General features: G+C 46.0%; 3 protein-coding genes across 5 annotated transcripts; 1 reads left to right on the plus strand and 2 right to left on the minus strand.

Annotated features, from left to right (window-relative positions):
• Positions 1-1,002: 1,002 nt before the first annotated feature.
• On the minus strand, positions 1,003-9,801 carry abcg8 (ATP-binding cassette, sub-family G (WHITE), member 8). The gene is made up of 13 exons (XM_064316626.1): positions 9,637-9,801; positions 7,814-7,918; positions 7,286-7,433; positions 6,655-6,893; positions 6,060-6,192; positions 4,923-5,192; positions 4,642-4,798; positions 4,366-4,458; positions 3,683-3,882; positions 3,185-3,261; positions 2,569-2,836; positions 1,966-2,093; positions 1,003-1,601 (listed from the first exon to the last, which is right to left on the minus strand). Exons 1-13 carry the CDS (start codon positions 9,697-9,699, stop codon positions 1,464-1,466), a joined length of 2,019 nt encoding a protein of 672 aa, XP_064172696.1. The 5' UTR covers positions 9,700-9,801; the 3' UTR covers positions 1,003-1,463.
• abcg5 (ATP-binding cassette, sub-family G (WHITE), member 5) lies at positions 9,735-20,894 on the plus strand. 3 transcript variants are annotated; one of them, XM_064316629.1, is made up of 14 exons: positions 9,735-10,130; positions 10,301-10,317; positions 11,884-12,005; positions 12,180-12,316; positions 14,052-14,150; positions 14,576-14,708; positions 15,532-15,671; positions 15,961-16,090; positions 16,534-16,747; positions 17,049-17,254; positions 18,512-18,650; positions 19,214-19,399; positions 19,779-19,891; positions 20,231-20,894. In XM_064316629.1, the coding sequence occupies exons 1-14, from the start codon at positions 9,981-9,983 to the stop codon at positions 20,416-20,418; spliced, it is 1,974 nt and encodes a 657-aa protein (XP_064172699.1). In that variant the 5' UTR covers positions 9,735-9,980; the 3' UTR covers positions 20,419-20,894. The 3 variants fall into 3 exon arrangements, with proteins under 3 accessions (XP_064172699.1, XP_064172698.1, XP_064172700.1); XM_064316628.1 differs by lacking the exon at positions 10,301-10,317 and having other exon boundaries at positions 9,735-10,147; XM_064316630.1 differs by lacking the exon at positions 10,301-10,317 and having other exon boundaries at positions 9,735-10,147; positions 20,243-20,894.
• Positions 20,804-26,968, minus strand: dync2li1 (dynein, cytoplasmic 2, light intermediate chain 1). Its single transcript, XM_064316631.1, has 13 exons — positions 26,778-26,968; positions 26,277-26,415; positions 25,839-25,873; positions 25,678-25,747; positions 25,454-25,542; positions 24,831-25,020; positions 24,542-24,610; positions 24,241-24,318; positions 23,646-23,725; positions 23,108-23,178; positions 22,767-22,864; positions 22,587-22,679; positions 20,804-21,254 (listed from the first exon to the last, which is right to left on the minus strand). Exons 1-13 carry the CDS (start codon positions 26,789-26,791, stop codon positions 21,183-21,185), a joined length of 1,098 nt encoding a protein of 365 aa, XP_064172701.1. The 5' UTR covers positions 26,792-26,968; the 3' UTR covers positions 20,804-21,182.
• Between the last annotated feature and the right edge of the window lie 937 nt (positions 26,969-27,905).

The following is a 27,905-nucleotide window of genomic DNA, read 5'->3' on the forward strand; positions in this document are numbered from 1 at the left end:
TGAAGGGTTTCTCTGAATCTGTTCGATGTGCCCAAACACCTTGTCTGTCTGGCACCGCCCCACAGCCATGCTGAAGCACGAGTGAGGCTACATGCTAGCACATTTAAGCCCCGATTTACTAAGATCTTTAGCACATGCTAAACCAATCATTAGTTGTTTTATCAGTTTTGCTTGTGCTTAAAGGTTTTGCACATGCTAAAGGTCTTACTAAATCAGGCTCTTAGTGTAGCTCTGTTGGTTCATGTTCGTTGGTTTTTGTTTAAAATGTGCATCTTAAGAATACATTGCTACAAGTGAAAGTTATCAACTGGATTGTGTTCCTTCTCTGTCTCATTGGCAAAAGTGTTTTTTTCTCTTTTTGAGTCAGAATTCAGAATTCAGAAGGAACATTTTTAACACACCCACATATCCGGTCTGTCTTGGGTTTACCTTTAATCTGAGTCAGTTTCTTGTTCTTTTATCCCCAGTCTTACTTTTTTTGTGCTCTTGCTTTCTGTAGCTCTGTAGATACAGGAGTTGTGATACTTTTTCCTCGTGAGATACTAATTTCCAATAATACCTGTTTTATAGAAGACATGTAATATGCTTCAGTCCCAGTAATACCTGTGTTTGATATGTTTACTATGGCGAATTGCACTAGGCTGCCAGCCACAGTTGTCGCTGGAGATTTCCGGATTGGGTTCTCCAGTAATACCCATTTTTTGATTTGCCTCAGTCCTAATCTGTCCATGTTAGACACCCAAGTGGACATTTTGCTTGGCGGCATGCTTTGTTCCATAATGTTAGCCTCCTGCGCTTAGATGTGAGAATAGACTGTGTCGTAGTAACCCGGAGACAGACAGACACAAACACAAGCGTTGAAAAACAGACTGCCTGTGTCAGGGCTTTAAGCCGTGATTCCTCTTCAACCACGCCAACAGCTCCTGTGTCAGAAATGATGTCACGGTCAATCTGGGGAAGAATCGATAAAATTGTCATTTGTAATTAATATCATGACAAATGTTAGGTTTGGATGATTTTTATTGCATTTTTTTCAACAATTTAATCCTCCTTAGACATTGGATTACAATAGGTATATGTGGTACTAAATTTTACACAACAAATGTATCAAGGTTTTGCACCAGTGCAAAACTTTTTGAATAATACAATGACACAGAACCTCCAGGTAGACTCATTTATTAAGCCTACCAGAAGCGTTTCACTGTAGGTTTTATAATCTTACATATACAAAAGAAAGATTATTTAAAAAAGAAAGAAAACAAAACAAATAGAAAATGGAGCAAGTAAATGCGACTGATAGATATCGACCAGACAAATGTTTTAAACGTTTGCCAAAAACTCTCATTTGAGAGAGAATGCAGTACTTTGCTGCCATCCAGCGGCAGGACATGGTAGTGCAATTTTATACAGCCCCGGTGAACATTGCTTAGTGCTCGTTGTACAAGGCGAGGGTATGTGAGGTTTCACCAGTCCTGGCTGGACTTCTGCTTGATGAAACGCAGGGAAAGGTAGTACAGCCCCATGAAGGCCACACAGACTGCAATCTGGACAAGGTAGCAGGAGTATAGAGGGTACTGGTTCATGTCCATGGCGTTGACCACCTGTTCAACAAAAGAAAAGGCTATTGTTTTAACCAAAAAAATAAGAAATAAATCCTGTAAGTGGAAACTTCATAATTGTTGCCGGGTTTATTGATTAGTTTGGCTTTTCTGTTTTGCTTGTAGGACATTGAATCTGATTGTTGATGAGCAGCTGTGCAGTATAATGGTTAGGGAAATGGGCCTGTAACTCTGGGGTTGTTGGTTTGCTTCCCAGGTGGGGCATTCGTGTTGTACTCTGTAGCAGTGTACTTAACCTGGGAATCAGTACATATCCAGCTATTTAAATTGACTATACAAGAGTGTAAGCTTCGTGAGTTGCTCTGGCTAATAATAAAATGCTGGAGGATCCGTTTTGACGACTTGCCTGAATCCCGTCTACGCTCAAAGTTAAGTTTCCCAGCTGGACCTGGTACTTGAGACCGCGGAACTGCACCTGCAGCATGCCGTCGAACCCCCAGCGCATGAAGGACACGTGTGAGAACCAGGAGGCCACTGCGGGAGAGACGCAGAGAAACGGCGCGGCCAGCGCACAGTCAGCGCACAGTCAGCGCACGGTCAACGCACAGTCAGCGCACAGGCGGAAGGAAAAACGAAAAAACATCTCTCCACACTCTTCTTTGAGCTGTACAGTCCATGTGAGCAAATACAGGCCCTGGTCAGAACTCCAGGTTTATAACCTGGGTACTTGCAGATGTGCTGAATAAATATCAAGGTAACTACTATCCATTATATATAATTATGGTTTGTTCATACATAACTGTAATTTGTTACAATTTGTTATATATGTAAATTGTTTCTCATGATTCTTGAGTTAATTTCTTGACTTTGCATAAAAGGAGTTAAGACATGGATAGTGATAGTAATGACATCGGTAATGTAAATGTAGCCTGGATGAGGAACAGAACGGGCTCAGGGGGGGTCGCTCCCCACCCCCCCCCCCACCCGTGGTGGCGGGCGGGCCGCTCACCCGTCCACATGTTCTCCAGGCTGATGACGAAGCCGCCGGTGAGGTAGAAGACGGTGAAGAGGGCGTTCCCCATGAAGGCGGACGTCTGCAGCGTGGGCAGCGAGGCGGCCACGAACAGCGCCATGGAGCGGCTGCAGTACACCGTCAGCCAGACCAGCAGGAAGTTGAGCAGGAAGCGCTCCGGCGCCTCGTTCAGCCCCGCCAGCCAGTAGATGGGCAGGCCGTAGACCAGCGTGAAGGCGCAGTGTTCCGGAAGCTCCCCCAGGATCTGGGCATAGCGCACACGGGGGGTCAGCCTTGATTAATCCACCTGCTTATGCTATTATGGCCTCTAATTGCTCGTTCTAGCTATGGCCATTTCCGGCGCAGTGCACTTGCCTACAGTCGAGTATACAAGTTGCATACAGTTGATATACTCAACAGTAGGCAAGTGCGCCGATTCGGACACGGACCATGTCCCATCTCTGCACTCTAAGATGGTGCTTGCGAGGAGCAATGCTGACCCCCAGTGGTCACAAATAAGGCTGTTGACTTTTCTGGGTTTTCTGGTACACAGAGAGGCACTAAGATGCTACAGATGTTAAGATGTTACATTTTTGGGGATTTTCATGATTACCTTGGCAAAGAAGTATGACGTGACTGAATACATGCCGTCTTCCAGTTCATGATACAGCATTGCTCTTTCAGAGTGGCCTGTGAATGTCAGATTGAAAGCACATCAGAACAGTAACTGTAGGTTTTACGAGATCTACAGAGAGCCCCATTGTCAGCTGGAAATAAAACCAATGCAACGTCTGTGGAACTTGACAGTCTTATTATGACATCATAAAGCTATAATTATCAGTTTGACTAATGTCAGCCAAATGTCACCCACTAAGATTACCAGTGATTAGAGTGTGAGGCTTCAATCTAATTATTGCTTGATGACGCATTAGTTGTCAATCACCAGCTCATATGAACCAATCAGGACTTAAGTAAAATGACTGGTTTCAATCACTGATCTGCATGTGACCTTGAGGATCTGGCAGCCTCTACCCTAGCGCCTGTGATCACAGCTCAACCGGCAGCTCATTGGCTGATGGACGGTAGGACAGGCCGACGTCGAGACACTCACACTTGGCGATGACGTCCAGGACGACGGCGAAGGGGGTCAAGGCCCCGATCATGTAGAGCAGGGCCACCGTGTCCTGGATGGAGAGGCGTTCCTCCCCCGCCCCGTAGTACAGGAACCCGATCAGCAGGGACATCAGCAGGGCCTCCATGCCGTGGACCAGCAGGGTGACCAGGTCCCGGAAGTCATTGTACACCTGCCGCCTGAGGGACCAGAGAGGAAACAGACTGAGAGAGGGCAGAAGGAGACGTGCAGGGCAGTGTGTGAGAGAGAGAATAGGTGTGTGCGTGTGTGTGTGTGTGTGTGTTCAGGGAAAGAGTGCTGACAGGAAACCTCTTTTTAAATATATTACGCTGGCCTGTTCAGAGCTGATATCTAATTATTTGTTCCATGTTTAAGAAATTGACGACGGTACAAACGACATCAGAGGATGTGTGTGTGTTCTCTTCTCAACAGAACAAAAGTATTGTTCAGATCTACTCAGTGGAACAGATGCAGATAGAGTGTACTAATATCAATGTTGAAAAACTGCACACTGTCTCTGTAAAAGTAGCGAGAATTAAATAGTAATTTGTAAAAGTTCTTGTTGAACAGGGAAGCTGAAGGTAACATCAGGACAGTGCTGCTTCCATTCTGTCCCTGATGGAAATTTACAGTCTGGCGAGTGTCGCCCCCTGCTGGCGTACCTGATCAGGATGGAGAACTGGTGCATTCGGCCCGGCAGGCGGTCTCTCTGGTTAGATACGGTGATCACCTCCTCCTGGAGCCTCAGCATTGGGCTGGAGGAAGAGGCACAGAGATCCCAGACATTCAACCCCCAGCCAATCAGAGGGCCCAGCTAGACTGGCAGGCTGGGGATACTGGGTTATCTCGTTCTGGATTGGGACCGGAGCAGGGGAGGGCGGGGCATCATGGGGCGGGGCAGCGTGGGGCACGGGCACGGAATGTCAGACGTGATCTACCTGGTGCTCTCAGGAGCAGTGCTGGACTGCTCGGGTTTCCACATGAAATCGTCCGTCCCCTTCACCTTCTCCAGGAACTGCTCCGCCAGCACCTTGGCCCGCGCCACACACTCAGCCTCGCTCTCTGGGCTGCGCCTGTCGACGCTGATCAGGTCCACTGCGGGGGAGGGGACGGGTGGAAGGGGGGGTGGGTTACAGAGGGGAATCCTGACAGGCGTTCCACTCCCACAATCATCACCCAGTCAAATACAGCCTGTCTGTGACATCACCCGCCCCCTTACCGTAGAAGTCTGAGGGGTTGCAGTAGCGGGGGCAGGGGTGCCCCAGCGCGGTGAAGTACGGCACCATCTCCCGGGCCGGCCCGCAGTACGCCGCTGACCCGGAGGAGAGCAGCACCACCAGGTCGAAGAGCTGGAAGATGTCGGAGCGCGGCTGGTGCACCGACAGCAGGACCAGCCGGTTCCCCCGGGCCAGGCGAGACAGCGTGATCACCAGGTTATGGGCCGTGAAGCTGTCCAGGCCGGAGGTGGGCTCGTCCAGGATCAGGATGCCTGCACACAGGTAAACCACACCACTGGTAGTGTACAGGCAATCTACTCCACAGGTAATTTACAGATAATCCACACCACAGGTAACATACAGGTAATCCACTCCACAGGTAACCTACAGGTAAACCACACCACAGGTAATATGCAGCTAACCACAGTACCACAGTAATCACCCAGAACTACAGATAACATAAACCACAGGTAACATAGGTAACCACGAGGTATAATAGATACAATGAGATAACCATGGGTCAACAGCACAGGTAATATAGATCACAGATAACCCAGTTTAAAGGTAACGTAGATCACAGGTAACGACACACAAATAACAGACCACAGGTAACAGAACACAGGTAATACAAACGACAGATCACAGGTAATACACTACGCGTAACCTGGCCCACAGGTAAGACAGCATATAGAAGGTGCATCACAGGCCACAGGTTACACACTGTCAAGACCATAGACCAACACACAAGTGACAGCACAGGGCACACATACAACGCTGACAACATATCAAAGCGTACTTTACTATGTGTTTATATAACACTGAACACAAGTTACTTATCGCATCATGTAAAATCTTTACTGTTGGATTTACTGTAGCCCTGTACACGTGTACACAGATAACAAACCCCACAGGAAACACATCTACTGTCGATCAGTGCTCTCATTTTCTGTTTCACATGGTCTCGTATCCTCGCAAATAACAGGTTTCGGCAGCAGAGGGACTGCCCTGCTGACCACTGGTGATTGGCCTGTCAGATGCTGTAATTTCTCCCTGGCTACAGCAGGTAATATCAGTAGCTCCACACACAGGTAAGGGGTAACGCGCGGAACCGTTCTGCGGTCCGCGCGACCGCTACTCACCAGGGTTCCACAGCAGCTGCACGGCGATGCTGACCCTCCGCCGCTCGCCCCCGGACACGCCCCGCACGTACTCGTTCCCCACCCGGGTGTGGGCGCACTGGCGCAGACGCAGCTCTGCGATCACGTCGTCCACCTGCGCAGTCAGAGCAGCTGAGGTCACAGGCCAGCGCAGACGGCGCTTCACCCGTATGCACCGCTCAGCAGCTCCCATGCTAAATTAACTGACTCCGTTATACAGTTTCCTTTGACATTCTCAACAGTTAAATTAAACACTGCACCTGTTAGTGTTAAAATGTAGTTACAGTGAAAATGCAGTTGTTCTGACCAATATTAGAAAATGTTCAGTATTTTTTAAATATGTGAAAGTCTGTATTTGGAGCCTATGTCTGGCTTAATTTTGAATGGGGGGAGGTGTCAGTGAAAATTTATTTACTCATATTGTTGCAGCTGGGATTGGAAAATTGTGTGAGGTTATATGAACGGACTCTTTTGCTATTGGCATACTCTGGAGACAGCGCTTTGTCACGATGTACTGTAACTGCCCAGGTCATGTGACCCGGGAGGGCGGGGCGGGGCGGGGTGGGGCGAGGCCTACCCTCTGGTCCCGCTGGGCCTGGGAGAAGTGTGTGGGCAGGCGCAGCTTGGCCACGAAGGCCAGCGTCTCGCGCACGGTCAGGTGGGGCAGCAGGCGGTCGTCCTGCCGCACGTGTGCGATGCTCTTGCGCACCAGCTGGGGCGTGCTGGGCTGCCCGTTGATCAGCACCTGGCCCAGCTTCGCGGAGCCCCCCTCGTCCCGGCACGTCACGATGTCCAGGAGGGACGTCTTCCCGCAGCCTGGAGCGGGCGGGGTTTGGGGAGAGGCGGAGTGACGGGGCGAGAGGGCGGAGGAACAGAGCGGGGTGTGGGATTGTGGGGGGGGGACATGGGAGGACATCCGCAGATTAATTAAATGCAAAGCATCTTCTGCTCAATGAAAACACACCAGGTAGCAGCTACACTGAGATACGGGCCTGGAGGCCACTTGTGCTGCTGATTTCCCTTCTGCCACACTAATCAGGGCCTGATTTAGACCTGGGACACAAGGCGAGTGGAATCTCCGGCTATTCAGTGACGTTAATCAGTCTTGAGTTATCAAGTAGAAGGTATAAGCCTTGAGGACCAGATTTGAGAGTGTCTGTCTAATAAGGCCCAGGCTAGCCTGCCCCCTGCTGGTGGGAGGTGGATACCTGAGCTGCCGATGATGGCCAGCATCTGGCCGCTGTGCACGCGCAGGTTGAGGTTGTGGATGGCTGTCTGCTTACTGCTCTGCATCTCCCAGGGCATCTTAAACTCAGACAGCTTCTCATACCAGGGGATCTGAGCCGCGGTGTCCACCTGTCACACGTGTACACACACGCATTCAAACACACACACAACGCACACACACACACACAACACACATATGCATGCATACACACAAAGAACACACATACTTGAGTTGTATTAACAATGCAGATAAACCCACACAAAATATTATATTTGAAGCCTATAGTAGGAAGGATCTACACTTTTACCCAATTTATATCTATATTACTGTGATATCAGTCAGTCCATATACTGGCACAGATCCAGGAAGCAGAGCAAGTGAGTCAGCTATAAACTCCAGCTGTCCCGGGTCTCCTGGCTCGAGCACCCTGGCGGTTAGGGACAGTGGAGGTCCAGCGTGGGCCCTCTGTAGGAGCGTGTGAGGGGCGAGGAGGTGCAGAGTCTCTCACCTCGTAGTGCAGGTCTCTGATCTGCAGCTCATTGCGCCCCCCGCTGTAGGTGAAGTACAGGCTGCTGTCTTCATCCGCTGTGGAGAAGAGCTGTCCCCTGCGTTTCTGAAGAGGAGAAATACACTCTGAGGGCCTGGGAGATTACAGCTGTACTGCGTGTGAATTTATGCATGCACACATAGTGGAGACTTCATGGAAGATATCCAGCTAACTGGTATTAGTCCTCAGAACATTTACAAAGCCTTAGGGAAGATAATCTAAACATGGCTTCCCCTGGTCTCTCCACATGCATATGTACAGCTTCTTGGATAGCTTCCCTTGAACATCAGTAGGGAAATATCTAGAACAGCCAATGATAATTTGAAAATAAACTGTAATAATTTTGATGATAAATGATATTCATTTTTGTTATTCAAGTTTTAAAATGAGTTACATTGTGAATTAATGTCCATTTTATAAACAGTGCTTTTTAATGCTCAATGATAATACACATCAATGTTTTTTTCTCATTTTATAAGTGGCACACTTGTACTGGTCTTATTTTCAGTACATGATGTTTTCTTCTGAATGACTAAATGATAACCACAGCGGATGTTGCCATTGAAGGTTGTATGCAATATGCCTGACAGAACTGGTACAGAACTAACAGAAGGGTAGTATGGGGAACTTGCTCATTGTGTCGCTTGATATCAAAGCTCAAAATGAATTTGAAATGTCAAACATTTTCTGTTTGTGTACACATGGGATGAGCTCTGACCTGTAATACAGTTCACGTTATCTCAGCAAACTCATTGACTCATATCTGATGCTGATATCGATGCTGATATCCTTCAGTGGAATAAAAGGTTTGTAATGAGGGTGGAATCGATTTATCACACAAAAGGAAGACTGAATCCTGCACCCTAATATACTTAAATCATAGACACATCGGTAATCCTGTACTGTTTCAGTGTTTTCTTTACGCGGTTATGAAGACTGGCGAAGCCTTCTTGAAATGTGCTGAAAAATTGCTTTTTATAAACGCGTCTGGAAACAAGCCTCCCTGGCTTTCCTAACAACAAGGACTCGAGGAGCTCGTAGACCCAGTGACACCGCGATAGTTCTGCCGATACGTCCGTGTCCGAACTCAACAGCCAGAGGCCGAGAGGCAGCACGCTCCAGCACACTCCTTATATCACGGTGCACTCTTTCCCTCAGTTACACATTGCTAGTTTACTGTCTTAAGATAAACGTTGTGGGATAAGACGGTCAAGTGAAAGGGGCAGTTGGGCTGGGGTTGCTATCGGTCACAGCTTTGCAGTTATCGGTATACAACGCACAGTCCTGCCTCTGTGTCCAATCCTGTCGGAGACTCTCTCAGCCCACTGAGCGTTACCTCGGTATGTTTATGTAATGTACTTTGTGAACAGTATATTGCGCCGTGCGTGTACTTCCTTAAGAAAAATGATGTTCTCTGATTCAGATCTAAACTGATCTGGCTCTGGAAGATGTGCCAGAACACTCTCCTGTTAGTCCAGAGTTCAGAATAAAGTACCCAGAGCTGTCCAAAATTATGTAACGTCCCAGATAACGTTTTAAATGTCTCTCAGCTGGAACAGCTCTCTGCACGTGACCCATGGCGTAGCCAGAGCCTAACGTGATGGAATGAGAACAACTGAAGATTATCTTAATAACTAAATGTTGATGCATTTAGTTACGGTGCAAAGCCAAAGGAGAGAGAGAGAGAGCTTACCTTGTCCCTACATCCCTCTGTCTGTGTGTCTGCTGTTTGTTTGTCCCGTGTCACAGAGCTACCGTGGAGGTCAGGGGTTATGTTGACTCACCGGCTGAGGGGAGGCAGAGGGAACGAGGCCCCCTCCCGAATCGAGGCTGCTCTCTGTCGACATCACAGCTGAAGTGGCGCGGCACTGAAGCTTCGGTCAACTCCGCTCATTGCTTCTGGAGAAGTCCCCCTCCGTCCCGCACCCTAGAATCAGAACCCTGCTCCTCTCTGCTGTCCCGGAGCGGTGGAATAAAGACCGGCCCACAGGGAGGTTTGTCTTATACAGGGGAGAGCAAAGGTCCCTGATAAGAGGAGCGGCGATGAACCCCCCCCAAACGCTGTCACAACGCCCCCATCGAGTGGCCAGGGAAACCGAGACGCGCACACGCTGCGACCGCTCCCGCCATGAACGGATCGTACTCCCTGTCGGGCGAGGAGAGCCAGGGGGGAGCCCGCCTAAAAGAGTCCTTCAAGTTTGTGTCCGAGAAATCGACACCTCCCAGCCCCACGCACTCTGACCAAATCCAGCCCTCCTGCAGCCTGAGCGTCAGCCAGGTGTCTTACTCTGTCAGGTAAGAGTCAGCTTTAACCAGGTGTGTTTCTCTAACCAGGTGTCTTACTCTGTCAGGTAAGAGTCAGCTTTAACCAGGTGTGTTACTCTGTCAGGTAAGAGTCAGCTTTAACCAGGTGTGTTACTCTGTCAGGTAAGAGTCCGCTTTAACCAGGTGTGTTACTCTGTCAGGTAAGAGTCAGCTTTAACCAGGTGTGTTACTCTGTCAGGTAAGAGTCAGCTTTAACCAGGTGTGCTACTCTGTCAGGTAAGAGTCAGCTTTAACCAGGTGTGTTACTCTGTCAGGTAAGAGCTTTAACCAGGTGTGTTACTCTGTCAGGTAAGAGTCAGCTTTAACCAGGTGTGTTACTCTGTCAGGTAAGAGTCAGCTTTAACCAGGTGTCTTACTCTGTCAGGTAAGAGTCAGCTTTAAACAGGTCCAGGTGTGCTACTCTGTCAGGTAAGAGTCAGCTTTAACCAGGAGTTATACTGTCAAGTAAGAGTGAATTTTCATACAGGTGTTTGCACTATCAGGTATAAGTTAGTCTTCAGCCTGGTATTTTAAACTGTCAGGTAAGAGTTTGTCTTTGCCAGATGCTTTACACTGTCAGGTAAGAGTTTGTCTTTGCCAGATGCTTTACACTGTCAGGTAAGGGTGAGTTTCCCCACGTTTTCCATGGTCAATGCCAGCTGGAATCTCTGTAGGAAATGCGGGTACTTTAAGAGGCAACGTTTTTCTTTTCTATTTTCACTGCCGGGAAAGATTGTGTCCTCTACATGGGCATCAATGGTAAAACTCCTTCTAGAAAGACTCACGTGAATTGTACTACAGGATATAGAAAATGCTTACTGTCACAACTGAAGAGGAATTGTAAAAAAGAAAAATTGTAAAAAAAGATGGTAAAATAATGTGTACACCTTTCATACATGGCTACAACACAACAAGCTTTACATAAGTAATGCGATAGACAGTATCCACAAAGTAAACCAAGGATGTACAATACATGAAGGGTTTAGCAAACCCCACCCCCCTCACAATAAAAACAGCTTTAACAACAGAAGAAAAATGAGGAGAGAAAATTAGTCAAAACAAAGCAAATAAAAATGCCTTCTTTTAAGTGGTGGTAAAAACTGGAACTTGGAGAGTTCCAGGTATTGAGCTCCAGAGCTTTGTGGAATTAAAACTAAGAGCTGTCTCCCTCCTGGTTTGAAGCAAAATCCCACTGTAGATTTTATTGGTGCTACCTTCATTTTATTTAATTAGCATGCCTTTTACTGTATAAATTTGGGTGTCATTCCAACATTTTTTACATTAAAAGCAACAGTACAACTTTAAAATCAATTCACAAGCAGTATAATTTTCATCATGTCAGAACTGCTGTGAAATGAATCAGGCCCGTTACACACTGTCATTGCAAATGAGTCAAAAAAACCAAATTATGGAAACACTGCATTTTTAAACAGAGTTTGATAAAATATTTGCAACAACTTCTCTTTTTGGCATAATAAATGTAAGAAATGTAATTTCAATATAAAACAAAAATGAAGAAATAATTAGCAGTTGTGCTAAACAAGTAATAATCATTATACCTCCCTACAGTTAAAAATGCTTGAAAATGCTGTTAACTGTGCCAGAATTTAAGAAGGATTTTAAACAACTGCATTGATCATTGATATGAGCATAACTATGATGGTAAATATTCACCTTTATGCAACCCTAATGAATTTGCTGTTACATTGTGTGTGTGTGTGTTGCAGTGAACGTGTGGGGCCGTGGTGGGACCTCCCCTCCTACAGGACAACATGGACTCGGAAGATCCTCAACGATGTGTCTTTCCACGTGGACAGTGGCCAGATCTTGGGAATTCTGGGAAATTCAGGTGTGGCAGACATCTTTTCCTGTTCCTGCACTCATTACACCTTTTTTACATTAACAAGAGTATTTTTTACATTAACAAGAGTTTGAACATATGAACTGTGTGTGTGTGTGTGTGTGTGTGTGTGTGTATGTGTGCACGTTTATGCGTGCGTGCATGTGTGTGTGCATGAGACAGGCTCAGGGAAGACCACTCTCCTGGATGTGATCTCAGGGCGTATAGGCAAAGCGGGCACCCTGCTGGGGGAGGTCTTTGTGAATGGAAGGAAGCTGAAACCGGATCAGTTCCAGGACTGTTTCTCCTACGTACTCCAGGTACACCCACACACACACACACACACACAGACAAACACGCACACGCACACACACACACACACACACACACACACACAGACAGACAAACACGCACACACACACACAGACAGACAGACAGACAGACAGACAGACAGACAAACACGCACACACACACAGACAGACAGACAGACGAACGCACACACACACACTCACACGTGCATACACGCACATGCACACACACATACACACACACATAAACACATCCATGCACACACGCATACATACACACACTCATAGAATACACTTACACACACATACACAGACACGCACACACCACACACACTGTCAACATACACACACACCAGAACACTTTGCACACACCACACGCACAACATCACACACCACAACACGTGCACACACACACACACACACGTGTGCACACACACGCACACACACACACACACATGTGCACACACACACACACACACACTTGTACCGAGACGACGCAGTCCGTTCTCAGAACAAGCAGGTTGCCATGGGGGCAGTGCTGTCACTGCAGTCCTTTTTCTTGAGAAGGTGCCGGCAGTATTAACTCTGACCTGTGTGAAAGAGAGAAGAAAGTGAGGGAGGGTGAAAGGTCCGGCCAGGACTGGTAAATCCGTGAAGATGTCCCAGAAACTCTGCACATATTGCTGGGGGAGGGGGGCGGGGGATTAGCTGGAGGTACAGATAGGTTCCTCATAATCTTTCTAGGGGGTGTTCAAGTGTATCCACTGCTAAATTAAATAATTGTGGATAAACTGCCGCCATTTGAAATAATCTCTTATTTTTTCTTTCGAGGGCAGATAAAATCCTCAAGTCCTCACCAGAGCAATAAACTAATCCAGTCATTTAATTTTCTGCATAAGCCTGGGATAAAATTGTGATATCAAATCTCAGACTCGTTAATGGAGAACACTGAAGAGGTTTAGCTGTCTTAAACTCGAGGTGCTGAAGTGGCAGTATTATTAGTCTGAATGTGTTCATGGTTGTGCAGTCATAGCAGTTTTACGCATTGTGGAAGCAAAGTGCTTGCTACACACACATATGCATACGCACACACACACACACACACATTCGTGCACGCACACACACACACACACACACGCACACGCATAAACACACAATGTCGAAGCTCATTTCAAAGCCTCAAAGTCTGAAATCCCAGGAGTAGGGTGCCATTTAATTATTAACTTTAATGTCATCTGGGAGACTGCAGGAGGCTACAATAAACATATGGAGTAGATCCTAAAATCCGCAGTACAGTCAGGACGCTTAATAATCCTGTCTATGCAGAATGTAGAACAGACCGGGGGCTCCTTTCAATCTAACTGCAATAGGGTTTGGCCTAACCCTCCGTAGCTTTTACATGCTACGTTGCTTTTTTGGTTTTTACTTACTAAGATAAAATGTCAAACATTATTTCACCATTTTCATTTAACATACAGGATATATGAACTTGAATTGTACGTCTATACCCCTGATAAACGGACAATTTATGATTATGAAAGCCATACTTCAGTTCAATTTCCCTGCCAATGTAGGACTACAAATTTGGAAAACTTAAAGTGATTACTTGGCGTAATACACAAACCATGAACATGCAGTACCTTTTAAACTTACAAAGTGCCTCTTATAATCAAATGTTAGTATCACAGCTACAAACTGAACTCCTGAATTTGTTTCTTCGCGCTGTCGTTTTGTCCTTCCTCCCCAGAGCGATAACCTCCTGAGCTACCTCACCGTGGAGGAGACGCTGACCTTCACAGCACAGCTGGCCTTAAGAAGGCATTCTGCTGAGGCAATCCGCAAGAAGGCACGCTCACCTCTCCCCTGGATACTCTCATCCCTGCCCCAGCTACCTGAGAGTTTTATAACTACTGTATACCATAGACACGCTAGCTACTACCTCTGATATGCTGATCACTGCTCTAAATGTTTCTTATCACAGCCACAGATATAATAAACAAGCACATTGACAGTCAGGCCAGAGCTTGAGGAAGAATTAGGTACAGTTAGGAAGTAATGAGGTGAAGATTTTGAGCAGGGCTGCCCTACCCTGTTCCTGGAGATCTACTGTCCTGTAGGTTGTCACTCCAACCCTAATTTGCTTTGTTAGGTTTGGAGTGAAAACATACAGGATGGTAGATCTACATGAACAAGGTTAGAGAGAAGAAAATAGAGTGAGTAAATTCACGGGGTTTGATGTTGTCCTGTGACCTCTGACCTCCTGACCCAAAGGTGGGGATGGTGATGGCGGAGCTCAGCCTGGGTCACGTGGCCCACAGCGTTATTGGGGGGCGCATCTTTCCTGGCATCTCTGGTGGAGAGAGAAGGAGGGTGTCCATTGCCGGCCAACTGCTCCAGGACCCCAGTGAGTGGGAGGGGGCGTCCTTTCATCTGCCAGAACAGAAATACATACGATACAGACACACACAAATGCGCACGTACATGGTTGCTGATAATAGTTGTTCAAATCAAAACTTCTTAATGCTACAGTATAAGCATAATTAGATACAGATGCATTTACAGTGCCATTAATGTTTGGAATGAGAGAACAATACATTAACCAATCAGGTACCAAAAAAAAGTACATGCAAGTTTATTATCAGGCCATTTGAAGTCTGTTAGCAAGCCATTGTAAATGATTGGCACAATTCTTCACCTTGCCCATTTGCCAAATGGACAGATAAACTGAAGGACGAATACGGAGTGATAGAGGACAGAGTAGTGATATGACACAGAGTTATTGGCACGTGGTTTTTTAAGCTGGGTCCCTGGTGTCGTTTATCAGAATAAGGGACGGGGATGGGGGCAGGACTGAGGGTCTTAGGACTCCATTAGATGGACCGTTTTCCGCTACACAGAGATCCACAATTATGCACAGCTCCCATAGGCTGCCTTTTCCAATCAAGCAGGAAATTAATTCATTATAGGAACACAATTAAGTCCATTCCTTATTTCCCTATCCTTAATAAAATGGCAATCTTTTAATTGTATTAATTGGATAATTTAAAGGAAGTGAAAACAGACTTATCTTCATAAGGGCTGATATTGTCCTCGAGAGAGAGCACTGGGACAATTAAATCTGCAGTTCTATTCAGGCAAGTTCTTAAACTTAACTTGTGTGGTTTTTGTTCGCGCCTGGACTGTGTGACGTCATGGTGTGTGATGTCACATTCATTTATGCCTCACAGAGGTTATCCTGCTGGATGAGCCAACCACAGGCCTGGACAGCATGACAGCCAATCAGATTGTGGTACTGCTTGCCAATCTGGCCAAGAGGGACCGCATCGTTATAGTGACTATTCACCAACCACGTTCTGAGCTATTCAGGGTGAGTGGGGGGGGGGGGGGGTGTGAGTCTGTGATCCCACTTTCAGTCTCATTCCTTGTTTCCTTTGTCTTTTTCTCTTTTCTTTGTTTCTTTAACTTGCTTCATGTGTTGACTGTAGAGATGATCTGGTTTTATTTTATTGTGTTTTTCCAGTGCCCAAACCTTCCCCATGTGTACGTGTATTTCTGTGTACTTGTGTATCTGTGCAAAATGTGCACTCTAATACCTCTCCTAGGTGTGTGGATTATGCTGTATTTCTCAGAAGTAAACAGCCTTACCTCTCTTTAAGGTGTTCAATAGGATAGCTATCATGAGCTGTGGTGAGCTAGTGTTCTGTGGCCAGCCTGGGGAGATGGTGGACTTCTTCAGTGACCAGGGCTACGAGTGCCCTGACTACTGCAACCCCTTTGACATCTATGGTGAATCTCTCTCTCTCTCTCTCTCTCTCTCAAGCTCAAATTAAAATTCAAACCGATTTATTGATAGGACTGGAAAAACAGCATTATAAATGTGATTTGGTAACAACTGCAATGACCTGTAGTTCTCTCTCCCTCTCACGTCTTCCCTCACACAACTCATAACCTTTCATTTACCTTCTCTTCATGGTTTAAGAAGCCTGTGTTTTTCTCTCAGCTACCGCCCATAGACAGTGGTAGGGTGAGTGTATCTGTATGTAGCCTTTTGAACAGGGATGGGAGAAGGAGGGCTGTTTCCTGGGTGTAATGGTAACTTCTTCGCTCCTTTTTGAAATTTATTCGGTCTTATATTTTTATAATATTATATATTCTTATAGCTTGTGACTGACAGCTGAAAGCCCCCTCTCACCCCCCCTCCTGTCTCCCCGCCCCCTTCTGCCCCGCAGTGGACTTTACGTCGGTGGACACGCGCTGCAGCGAGCGAGAGGCTGCCACCTCCAGCCGGATGCACGACATCGCCTCAGCCTATCGCACGTCAGGCATCTACCGACGCATGCTGGGCAGGATCGAGGAGGCCTGCCAGCTCACCGACAAACCCAGCATCCCCTTCAAGAGCAAGGAGTCCCCCAGTGGCCTGTCCAAACTGGGGGTCCTCTTCAGGTAGCCCCCCAAACCATTCCTGCACTGCTCAGTCTTAAAAAAAAAAAAAACTCTACGAGAGTACTTTTTACTCTGTTAAAGTGCATGTGATCCCCATAACTAAGCATGTTTTTAAGTAGTTAAAAAGTGCTTGTGTATGTATGTGAGTACCGGAGTGTTCAGCTGTATGTTTATGACTGTGCGACTGATGGGATTGGCTCAGTTCTCTGCAGCAGCACTCTTTGTGGCCCATGTTGTAATCTTACCCGTCTTAGTCATTTGGTGACTATCCCACTGTGCTTGTCCCTCTGGGCTTCTGCAGGAGGACCGTGAGAAACCTGTCCCGGGACCGCATGGGGGTCCTAATGCGCCTGTCCCAAAATCTGATCTACGGGCTCTTTGTGGCCTTCTTTGTGATGAAGCTGGACAATGACATCACCAAGGGGGCGGTGCAGGACCGCATCGGAATTATCTACCAGGCGATGGGGGCGTCGCCTTACACCGGCATGCTGAATGCAGTGGCCTTGTGTGAGTACTGGGGGTGGGGGTAACGCCAGCTCCCAGTAGGAGGCATACGTCCCACTTAAAGCTCTAGGGGTTTTTGACTTGGCAGGATGACAGACATTTAGAGAATTTCAATAATGCACCGTACTGCACATTTACATTAGACATTTCACAGGTACTCCTATCCAGAGAGATTCACAGAGCATATAGCTTTTCTATCCGTTTATATAGCCTCAAAATGTCTGCCCTGATAGCGTCATAATATACATATAACATACAATTTACCCTTCCTAATGAAAGAACGTTTTAGAATGAGCTAAATGTCTTGTTACAGTATGTGCCATTGAAGTCTATGGTGGCTTTAGGACATTACATTACATTTATTTGGCAGATGCTGTTATACAAAGCGACGCACAATAAGTGCATACAGAAGGTCATTGGAACAGCTACAAAACACAGGTTCAATAATACTCATTATGTAACAGTTATTCATAGCCATGAACACATTAAGTCCAGTTCACACAGTAAGCATAGGCTACTGTAGGTCAGAAAGTAATGTTAAGTCAAACTAGAAGGAATGACAATGAGCTACAACATCAAGATAATGATACAAGTGCAATATAAGTGCTGGATGGAGGTGCAAGTGTAACATGAAAGTACGACAGGAACAAAGTAGGATCAGGCTCAAACACTGCAGTGTGAGGAAATCCAGCCACACACAGTGACCCATATTCATATTTAAGGTGTCATTATATAAAAGCCATTCCAGATCAGTAATTTTCCCCTTACAACAGTACAGCACAGTATGTGTCCACACCCTACTTTCTCACTCAGCCACTCACCTCCTCCTCACTCATTATCTGTCCCTGTGTTTATCTCCGACACACACAGATACAGTGATAAGGGAGGAAAGGCCAGACTGAAGCTGTAAAACCAGCAGAAGGTGAACAACCAAACAGGTTCAAGGCACTGACAAAGGAAATACGTTTACTTGTTTTTACTTGTTTTGCGTTGATCGTCTAATCAGAAAAGAGCTAGCAAAAAACTTAGAACACGCTGTATAATTAACCATTGCTGTAGCGTACGATCACACACCGATGCAGCCCCCATCATTAGCATGACTATCACATCCAGGAACAGCATGAATTCTGTACATGTGAGTTCTATACAAAAACAGTGAGTATTCAGGTGAACTTGGAATGTTTCACCAGAAGGTTGTAGGTTCAAATCCTCGACAGGGTGCTAAAGGGACTGAAAAAGATGCTGCTCTTATTCCTGCAGTTCCTGCACTGAGAGCGATCAGTGACCAGGAGAGTAAGGACGGCCTGTACCACAAATGGCAGATGTTCCTGGCCTATATCTTACACATCCTGCCCTTCAGCATCATCAGCGTCTTCATCTTCACCTCCTTCCTGTACTGGTAGGCTTCTCCTCTCTCACACAAATGCTTTTATTATAAAATATTTTTAAAAACACATTCAATTGACATTTAGTATTTAAAAATATATACACATATATTTGACATGTAACAAGATGTTAAAAGTTGAAGAAAAGATTTCAAAAAAAAAGAATTGTTGGGTGAAAATAAAGGTGCATATTTGAGTGAAGATGTAGTTCACTACACTACATGTAAGAAGTGTGGTGGGGGCGGGGCTCTAGTCTGTGGCCAGTTGGCATCTCCAACCTGTTGGGTTAAAGGGGTAATACTAGATTCAAGCTATTAGCTAGTTTTACCATGTCTAGCTAACTCCGTATATACACAAATATGTACTACATGTATTTCACTTCATTGACTTTATTTCAGCTCAACTGTGTGTACTGGATTCCTGCTGATAATAATTAACAATTTGAGTACAAACTGCCTTTTATTGTTTTGTTAACTCTGACCTTATAATATGTTATGTGAGTAGAGAAATTGAACAAAAGTACTGCACTCAGACTGCACGTGACGCTGTTTTGCCTGTAAATGTGTGTGCTTATCAGGACGGTGGGGATGTACCCAGAGGTGAGCCGCTTCCTTTGCTTCACGGGGGTGATCATGGTCCCCCACATAACAGGAGAGCTCCTCACTCTAGTGTTGATGGGTGTGGTCCAGGACCCCAACATGGTCAACACGGGGGTGGCCCTGCTCAACGTGGCTGGCATCATGGTGGGCTCAGGCTTTCTCAGGTAGACGTTAGCTGCTGCTAGTCCTCACGCGTTTGACTTTTTCCTCAAACAAATTTTTCCTCAGCAAACAAATCTCAGTTCCGCTTAATTCACCGTCGGTGGTCCAGATGGGTTGTGAGGTTCTGTGTTTTCCCTCAAAGAATGGTTTAGGAGATTCAGCATGCCAATAGAACTCAACTAACTCTCATGGATGATATAATTCAAGTTTTGTAGTCTATATCCAGTAGCATTCCAAGATTCCAGCAGTGCTGTCTCCTTTGCTCTTGGAGTTTTGACCTGAACTGGGCTTCAGACCGTAGTTTTTGTTTGAGATTCATCTTCTGTTGCTGTTGAATTTTTTGCTTGAAACCTGAGCTGAGACACGCCCCTCCAAACACAGGAGCAATCAGCAGATGCCCACTGTGTTCAAGATGCTGAGCTACCTCACCTTCCAGAAGTACGGCAGTGAGCTGCTCATCGTCACCGAGTTCCACGACCTGAACTTCACCTGTGGTAAGAGCCGCTGCCTCTCACCTGTAAGAGCGTAACTGGCTCATGAAACACTACATTTGTTGTGCCTGTGGCAGCGGCCAGATAAGCACAGCTGAAGCAAAGGCACTGTACGAAAAACTGACATTAGCTGCACCACTGAGTCAAAGATATCATACAACGACCAGATCCTCTACTTTTGTAGAGCAGACTTGCACACATGGGAAAACATATGGCCCATATCAGCCGAGTTAAGCAGAGTAGAAAATGTGCTGTGGAAGAATAGATCAAATGAAAGGTGTGCTCTGCTCATGGGCCCGCTGAATGCTCATGTTTGTCACACGCTCCCTTCTGGTTCCTCAGGGGTCATTCCAGGGAATTCGACTGGACCCTGCATAATGGGCAATGGGGATGACATCATCGAACAGGGGTACCCGGGCGCCCTGTCCCGCTACACTCTGGACTTCATCATGCTGTACGCCTTCCTGCCCGCGCTGGTGCTGCTTGGGGTCATCAGCTTCAAAATTCGGGACCACCTCACCCGACGCTGATCGCTTCCTCCTGTCATGGCAGCGGGGGGGGGGGGCGTGGGTGCAAGGGGGGGCTCATCTGCGACTCCACCCAGCAGGATGACTGATATCTAGAGGTCTATGAGTGTGTCTGTGCGTGTGTGTGTGTGTGTTTGTTGGGAGTGTGTGTGTGTTTGTTGGTGTGTGTGTGTGTTTGTGGCAGGAGAGTAGGTGTGGGGCTAAACTGTGACCAGACAGTGTTTACACACTGGATATCCAAATACAGTAATAAGAGGAAGTTAATTACCTTGATGTATATTTGGGAAATTCCCGCGTAAATATAACCCCTCTGGTTATGAGGGTGAGAATTCAGTGCGTTTTTTAGATGAATATGAATGCTGAACATGTTCAGTTAAAACATTCCATCTTTTGTAACCATTTAAAGAGAGAGTAATTTATTTTACAATGGATTTTTATCATCAAACAATTTATGTACATCAATAAAACATGTGAATTACTCCAGGAAGGGGTGAAGCAGTCTCATTCTAATTTCCATTAGACATATTGTATTTGATATTGAAACTATGCAATATAGAAAAAACACTAAGACATATACATAAATTTCAGTCCTTCAAAAAAAAAAGTCACATTTTGAACAGTATTCAATTTCCAATGCCTGTACAAGGAATCCACATTAATATGTTGACCGTTTTTAAACTTTGTGGAAACCGGTTCACCCACGCAAGTCTCTTTCTCATATCCAAAGGGAAGTCATGACTGCTGTTTCCCAGCCGCAGGAGGAGATGTTAGCTCTTCTGGGACTCCAGCTCCATGCCTTTCCAGGACTTGGCTGCGTTTCTTTTATACTGTTCCAGCTCCTGTTAAAGAAGTGGCAATACTTTCATTGTAAACTTTGACATGCATCCAGTTATGTCCTTGTCATGGCTCTACAGACACAAAGACTCTGACTTATAATCAGCTGTGGTTATTTACACGTAACAATTGTAATTTGATTCCATATAACAATGTCAAGTGGAGAGGATAATCAGTTGAGCCTGAGAGTGGCTGTCGGTAAGATATTATGAACACAATACAGACACAACAGCGACTTGTAGAGGCACAGTTGGTGATTCTTAATAAAAATACAGGAAAATATTTTTTTCGACACTCACCAACGACACTTATTAATGTAGAATGGCTTCTCCATGCTGCAGGCCATCTCCACAGCTAAGCACACACTAAGAATGGCCTGGATCTACAGAGCAGCACCCCTGCACTGATCGATCTCACCACGCCTTTCACTCACCGACACTGTTTAATACCTTTCCAATCCTCAAACGCTGATCTCAGCGATCCAAGTAATTACGCGGACGCTTAAAAAGGAGCGCGTTGGAGCTGGCGTTAATAACGCTGTCGCGTTTACGGACGAATCGATTAAGGGAAGAGGAAGTTCCCTCCACGTCACGCCACCGAGGACAGCGAGCGCTGAACTGAGGAAGACCCGGCAAGCGCTCGCCGGTGACACCGTGCGCGTCCGGCACGACCGCCACAACGCCACGGAGAGCGAGGGTTACTACAGGTCACCCTGCAAGGCGCTAGGCAGACGGACGGGGCCTTATCTCTCCCAGGGGAACGCGGTTATTGCCGCTAATTAGCTGGGTGTTACCAGTGGACACCGCGGAGGTTACTGAAGTGCAGCAGGCGTGGGCAGGAAGACGGGTTGCGTGAGAGGCCTGGGTTAAGAGGGAGCTTTGCAAACCCAGCACGGAAAAGTCGAGGCAGCGCTTGGGTCAGCGGGCCTCATCCTGTTTTCTTAAGGCCGTGTTTTCTTAAGAAAGTTTTATCTTCATTTCTTAAGAGACCAGCTCAGTTAAAATAATAAGAAGAAGTTCAGTCACTGCCTCTTTCTGATGTCCTGGAATAGGACAGCTGCTTAGGGTTTGTTTTGTGACTGGTCTGCCAGTCTAGTCAGAGAGAACTAAAAATTTGATTTGATGTTTGGAACCAAAGATATGGCTACTCTTATAAGTATTCAATCAGTCTTTCATATGTAAAACATTCAGTTCTATTTGTGAGTCTTGTTTTTCCCCCTTGGTAACTGGTGCATCAAAATGAATGTTTTCTTGTTTCACATGCATATGAATATGCTGTAAAGAGGCCAGTAGAGTGGATCTGGGACCCAGAGCAGTGCATTATGGGTGCTGTAGTACCTGGTCCTTCTGTGCTCTCATGGAGTCTATCTTTGCCTCACTGTACTGGGGGTCTTTTGTAGGGTCCTTCAGGTCTTTGGGGTCACTAGTGCTCTGGAAGGGAGTGAGATATTAACTGTCAACACCTGGCAGACATCTGTGCAATTCTCTGCGCACTAGTGTGTGCGTGCGTAGCACTACCTCAGAAGGGAAGATCTTCTCGAACACTTTCTTCCACAGGTCCAGTGGGCTTCGGGCGTGAAGAGTCCCGATGTCAAAGTCTGTTGCCGGCGGAGACCCTGTGTGAGGGAGGTAATTATATGGTGATGTAGTGTCTTCAACACCAAAAATGCTTTTGTTAAATTGGAACCCAATTAATTTCTCAAATATGCGAAGATAAATTAAGAAATAATGGGATATTTTTGATAATGGGAAAGGTAGTTCTATGAAGAAAAAAGAAGTATATAGTAATTTGATCTTGAGAACTTCTCAGCAGTATTGTGATCCAAGCAGCAGGGGGCAGTCCAAACAGAACAGCTCACCTATCTGACTGAGAGAGTCCATCCCAGCTGGAATAATGAGGGATTTACTGGGGTCAGTGGACACAGTCTTCCTGATGGACAACAAGGAGAAGCATTACTGGGGGTATGATGATTTTCTTTACTCCATTTACACTGATGTTTCGAGTTTTTAGTCTACTAATTGGCTAGCTTCCATTCCACCCACTCCTGGGTGAAAACATGTATTTACGTTCTTCCATAATTTTGTCCTTCAATTGCAGAATATTCCTTTGTACTGCTATTTGCTTTGTTTCAGAACGTTCGATGTAAATTGTCCCTCATTAAGGTGTATACTTAATCACAGTTAGCAGCTTGTTGCACTTAAGAAATTGCATTTTTGGTGGAAACAAGACCTAGCAAACCCAGGAGGTCCTAGGACAGAGCTTCAGAGTTTCAGTACCCTGGCATTAGAGCGATGTGAAGCAGAAGAGTGACTAAGGCTAGCAGAAGGACAGGGTCTGTCACACCCAATCTGGGAGCCATCAAGAGAAAAGGCAGAGTCCTAAAACGTGTCTCTCACCCCCTGTCGGTCCCAAACGCCAGGTGGTTGACAAAGCCTCTGGTCTTTGACATCAGGCCCTCGGACTTACTGCTGCTGAACTGCGGACGGACACACACACAAAGGTCAGTGTTTCTTTTTACCCATTCACAGGTATGAATCTGCCTTTTTCAGTGATTTTGGGGTGATTTGTAGGGCATGGTTCAGCAGACCTTTAAACACAGCCAGAGAAGAGTATAAAACAGGGGCACGGCAAGCTCCAACACAGCTATTATTGGTACGACATGGGCTGTCAAATATGAAAAGTGGTAACTTTAAAATAAACTAATGCGGTGAATGAGAAGAGCTGAGCACACAGAGCTGAGGAGTTAATTGCAAAACTGAATTCAATGTTTTTGTTTTTACCACTTTCTTCAATGTGTCAAATAGGTCTTAAGGTCTGTGCCCCAGCTGTTCATTCCTCAGGTTAGTCTGTTATGACATCGTCCATGTCAGGATTCTTTTAGAAACCACGGTTTTGCTGCACAATTTGACAGGCAGTTTGCGTTCAGGCAGAGGTTTAGAGGTGGAAGCTCCGCCCCCCCTTAAGAAGCCGAGCGGTATCTCCAGGTCTCACAATCAGAGATGCTCCGTGATAGTGGGCGAGGAACCGCAGGGTCTTGCAGATGGCTTTCCTCTTCTCCGAGTCAAAGTCCTGCACAACGCAAACAGACGTGTCACAAAAAGTCCCTCCCCACAAAACCCGGAGACTGCACTCACACTGACCATCTGTACCCGGCCCAAAAACCTGCTGGGAATGAGCTCGCTCTTCCATGCGGACACTCGACAGTTTGGGTAAATGATTTGCTGGGCAATCTTAAGAAGCCGTAGTAAAGATACACATGCAGGTAAAGCTGTAGCAAAGTGCAGCATTTCACCTGGAAGACGTCAAACTTGCTCCCGATGACGAGCAGGGGGACAGGGAAAGGGCTGATCAGCTCTCTGTCCTGTCAAAATGCAAAGCGGTCGGTGCTGAGGCCAGGTACTTAACACTGATATAATCCACAGAACTGTGTGCTCAGTGTCCTTCCTAGAGGCTTTGTGATTCTAAATTGACTAAAATATCCCATAAAAGATGCATAAGCCAGCCCTGGCTATCAGCCCTGGATCAAAGAATACAGGCTAATTAATGGGTGCGGCAGTGGGGTGCATAGGGCCCAAACTCACTGGGTGGTCCTTGTGGAGAGTTCCGGGGATACTATTTTTGGTGGGCTGTTTGCCGGTCCTGGACTCCCCTGTGGCTTGGCTGGAGCACGCTCGGTCCACCTGTGCCCGTGCAACCTGCAGCAGCCGTTCCGTGGTTCCCCACAGCACGTTGGGCTTGGACAGGTCCACCACCAGAACCACAGACAGGGTCCTGCCAGCCCAGAGCAGAACCGCTTAGGAGGAAAGTGGAGAATTCTCCCTTTCACTCAGTCACAGGGCAGATCTCTGTCGCCCCAGCAGGTACTCTGCTCCATGTTCTAAATACTAAACATTCAGTCTCCCTAATTGTATCCAAAAATATCATAAAATTCATTAATATTTATTAAGGGGCGTAGCTTTGACTGTTCTGTACAGTAATACAGCACTGTACATTCCTGTTACCACCAAGAACCTCCTGTTCTGAGGAAGAAGGAACAAAAGAAACTCGGCAGCTGACCATCTATTTAGTGGACACTTTCGCCAGACAAGCACAGCATGGCTCAGCATGTTAATATATGCAGCCTTAGTTAAGGGCTTTAGGGGCTAAACCAACATCAACAGGCAGGCACAGTGTTAAAAGCTGACCCAAGTAAGCTTGCACTCACCTCACGTTCTGTGCGGTGATGGGGATCTGGATGAGATCGGACAGCAAAGTGCCACCTCCCAGCTCCCAAAAGTGAGCGATGTCTTTGGGCTAACAGGACATGAGATGTCAGTGCTATTACATGCACTTAGAGCCCTTTGAGTTCTCCTGTTCTACTGACAAAAACCAATACATGAAGGCAATTTACACATGATCACAGTTTAGTTAGTCACAGTTAGTTCCTACCGTGTTGTGTCCACGGGCTCTTCTTCCGAAGGTGTATTCTAGAGCCAGAGTAGGCTTCGGTGTTTCATCCCTGCCAGAGAGCTGCTGGTCAGTCTCAAAGACTTTGTCTATTTATATTTGTTTTGATTTTTTTAATTTACATAACATATTTTAACACCCACCTGTCGAGACATCTGTGCAGAATTGTGGTCTTACCCTAGTAAATAAGCAAAACACACAGAACTTTGTTTCAGCTTACTCTATGACATAACCATGGCCTGGCACATTGCATTCAAAATAAATGTGTTTTCTTACAACGAATAGTAAGTAGTCATTGCTCAAATATAGCCAGCAGAGGTCAGTTCATCAAGGTTTCCTCACTGCAGGGATCAATGGAGCCTAATTTCTCATCTGAATGTTATCTTGACAATTACCCCGTCTTTCTCCCAGAAAATAATCCTAATATAATCAAATGCAACACACTATCTAGACCCGTTTACGGCTTCGAGCAGGCGTTCCCTAATTGGTGTCGTTCGTGTCCTTTACCTACTAACTAACTCCCGCAATGTTCGCAAAAATTTTTATCTAGACAAGAATGACAATAGTAGGCTGAAGCTCACCCCTGCCTTGCTCCCTATGAAAAAAACGGTCCTTTCACCGGTTGCCGTTGGACTGCTGACGGTATCACCCTCTTCATCAACAGTTCCGCTCTCCTGACTGTGCACCTCCGATGCGGCCAGTTCCCACAGCGTGTCATTACTGCAAAACAAGTGGCTAAGGTTAAGGGTAGCTATCGACAGCTACTTTCACAGTTAGCCGTGAACTTGTCTTCCAAGCAGTCGTCAATGAATTGGGTGTTTTTTTTTCGCTGGAGAAAAAGTTAAGTGTGTTATATGTAAATTAACGTTACACTGCCGTATATTAACATACGCAATTTCTAGCAACTACACGCTGTCTTGCTCCATACAGTGAAGATGAGACAAGTTAACTATTCATCGTTAACTGACACTTTAGTCGTCTAGTAGGAAGGCTACAAACTGCTACAAACTGCTACCGAGCCAGCAAAGTAACCTACAGTCAGACAGCCAACGTTAGCCAGTTTGGCTAAATGACATCGCTACCTTATTTTTGGCATTCCTCCTCTTTCCTTGTTCTTCTCTTTTAGGAATCAGTGTTTTAAAATTACAAGGATATATTTATGGAGTTCTCCTTTGCGCGATGCTTTACTTCGGAATGAACATTCTTCGGGAGAAGAATCTTTGTAGCTGCTGGTAAACGTTGCGATGGGCAACGTCGCAGAACAATGACGTAAGTCCTGCCTACTGTTTAATAGTTCTTATGGGAAACGTGGTCCGAGAGTTTCGCATGGTTGTTATATTGGTAGATTTGATTATGGGTTTTGATGGGCTTTATACACAATACACACACGCACATAGAATTGATCAGAATATATGTTTTGCATTAGACAGTCTTATCCAGTGTCTTACAATAGAAACGCATGTATAAAAAGGATGTATTCCACCGATCCTTAGGTAGTCTTAACATAGAAAACACATCTTCACCTACATTTACAGTCCCATTCTGACAGGAGATCACATTTGAAACACAGAGCTTCTAACTGCCCACTGATTGGTCACAAGCTCCCTGTGATAGTAGAGTGTTAAAGAGAAGGGAAAAGAAAAGGGGAGTATTGACAGAGGGGCAATTAAACTATATTACATAATGATCGATTGGCAGCTGATGACATATATTTGCCTGTCCAGAATCGTGCTATTATTACCCAGAACCCAGAGGCTGCAGGCAATTAACTATGTCCAGTTATTAGTTCAGAGCATGTATAACAGCAGAGAGGTGGAGGCAAGAAAGGAGGGAGAACAAATGTGGGTAGAAGGAAAAAGAAAAGGGGAGGAAGAAAAGAGAAACGAGAGGAAGTTTGAAAGGAGTGTGCGATGATCAGATATATGAAAACCGACAGCAAAAAACATGTAAAGCTTGTGCACTACTTCTTAATTGTGCCACCATCATATGTTGTAGCTCTCCTTCGAGTCATTTTTCCCAAGATCAGGGGGAGCTCTCATATTTATGATGTAGAATTCCTGCATTAACTGTGAGAAACCACTAGAGGGACCAGGGCTACAGTGGTGACTTCCTTCTGATTCACATGCACGCATCCCAGTGTTTGACCCTTCCTGGGCACCAAGGCAGTCCAGTCTTCCTTCCTCTGCGACATGGGGCGATTCATATTCAAA

Source organism: Anguilla rostrata, chromosome 18 (assembly GCF_018555375.3).
Source record: "Anguilla rostrata isolate EN2019 chromosome 18, ASM1855537v3, whole genome shotgun sequence".
NCBI lineage: Eukaryota > Metazoa > Chordata > Actinopteri > Anguilliformes > Anguillidae > Anguilla > Anguilla rostrata.

Bases quoted from the DNA above. Each gene is read 5' to 3' on its own strand.
- dync2li1 (XM_064316631.1), bottom strand. The intron at 25,874-26,276 runs GTGAGCTTCAGC...CTTATTTACTAG, and splicing joins TCATAGGGAGCAAGGCAGGG to GGTAAGACCACAATTCTGCA. The intron at 21,255-22,586 runs GTACTACAGCAC...CTTCTTTAACAG, and splicing joins TGAGAGCACAGAAGGACCAG to GAGCTGGAACAGTATAAAAG.
- abcg8 (XM_064316626.1), bottom strand. From the start codon at position 9,699: ATGTCGACAGAGAGCAGCCTCGATTCGGGAGGGGGCCTCGTTCCCTCT. The intron at 7,919-9,636 runs GTGAGTCAACAT...TCTCCTCTTCAG, and splicing joins CCTCTGCCTCCCCTCAGCCG to AAACGCAGGGGACAGCTCTT. The intron at 5,193-6,059 runs GTGAGTAGCGGT...ACCTGTGTGCAG, and splicing joins GCAGCTGCTGTGGAACCCTG to GCATCCTGATCCTGGACGAG.
- abcg5 (XM_064316628.1), top strand. From the start codon at position 9,981: ATGAACGGATCGTACTCCCTGTCGGGCGAGGAGAGCCAGGGGGGAGCC. The intron at 12,317-14,051 runs GTACACCCACAC...CTTCCTCCCCAG, and splicing joins GTTTCTCCTACGTACTCCAG to AGCGATAACCTCCTGAGCTA. The intron at 14,709-15,531 runs GTGAGTGGGAGG...TATGCCTCACAG, and splicing joins CCAACTGCTCCAGGACCCCA to AGGTTATCCTGCTGGATGAG.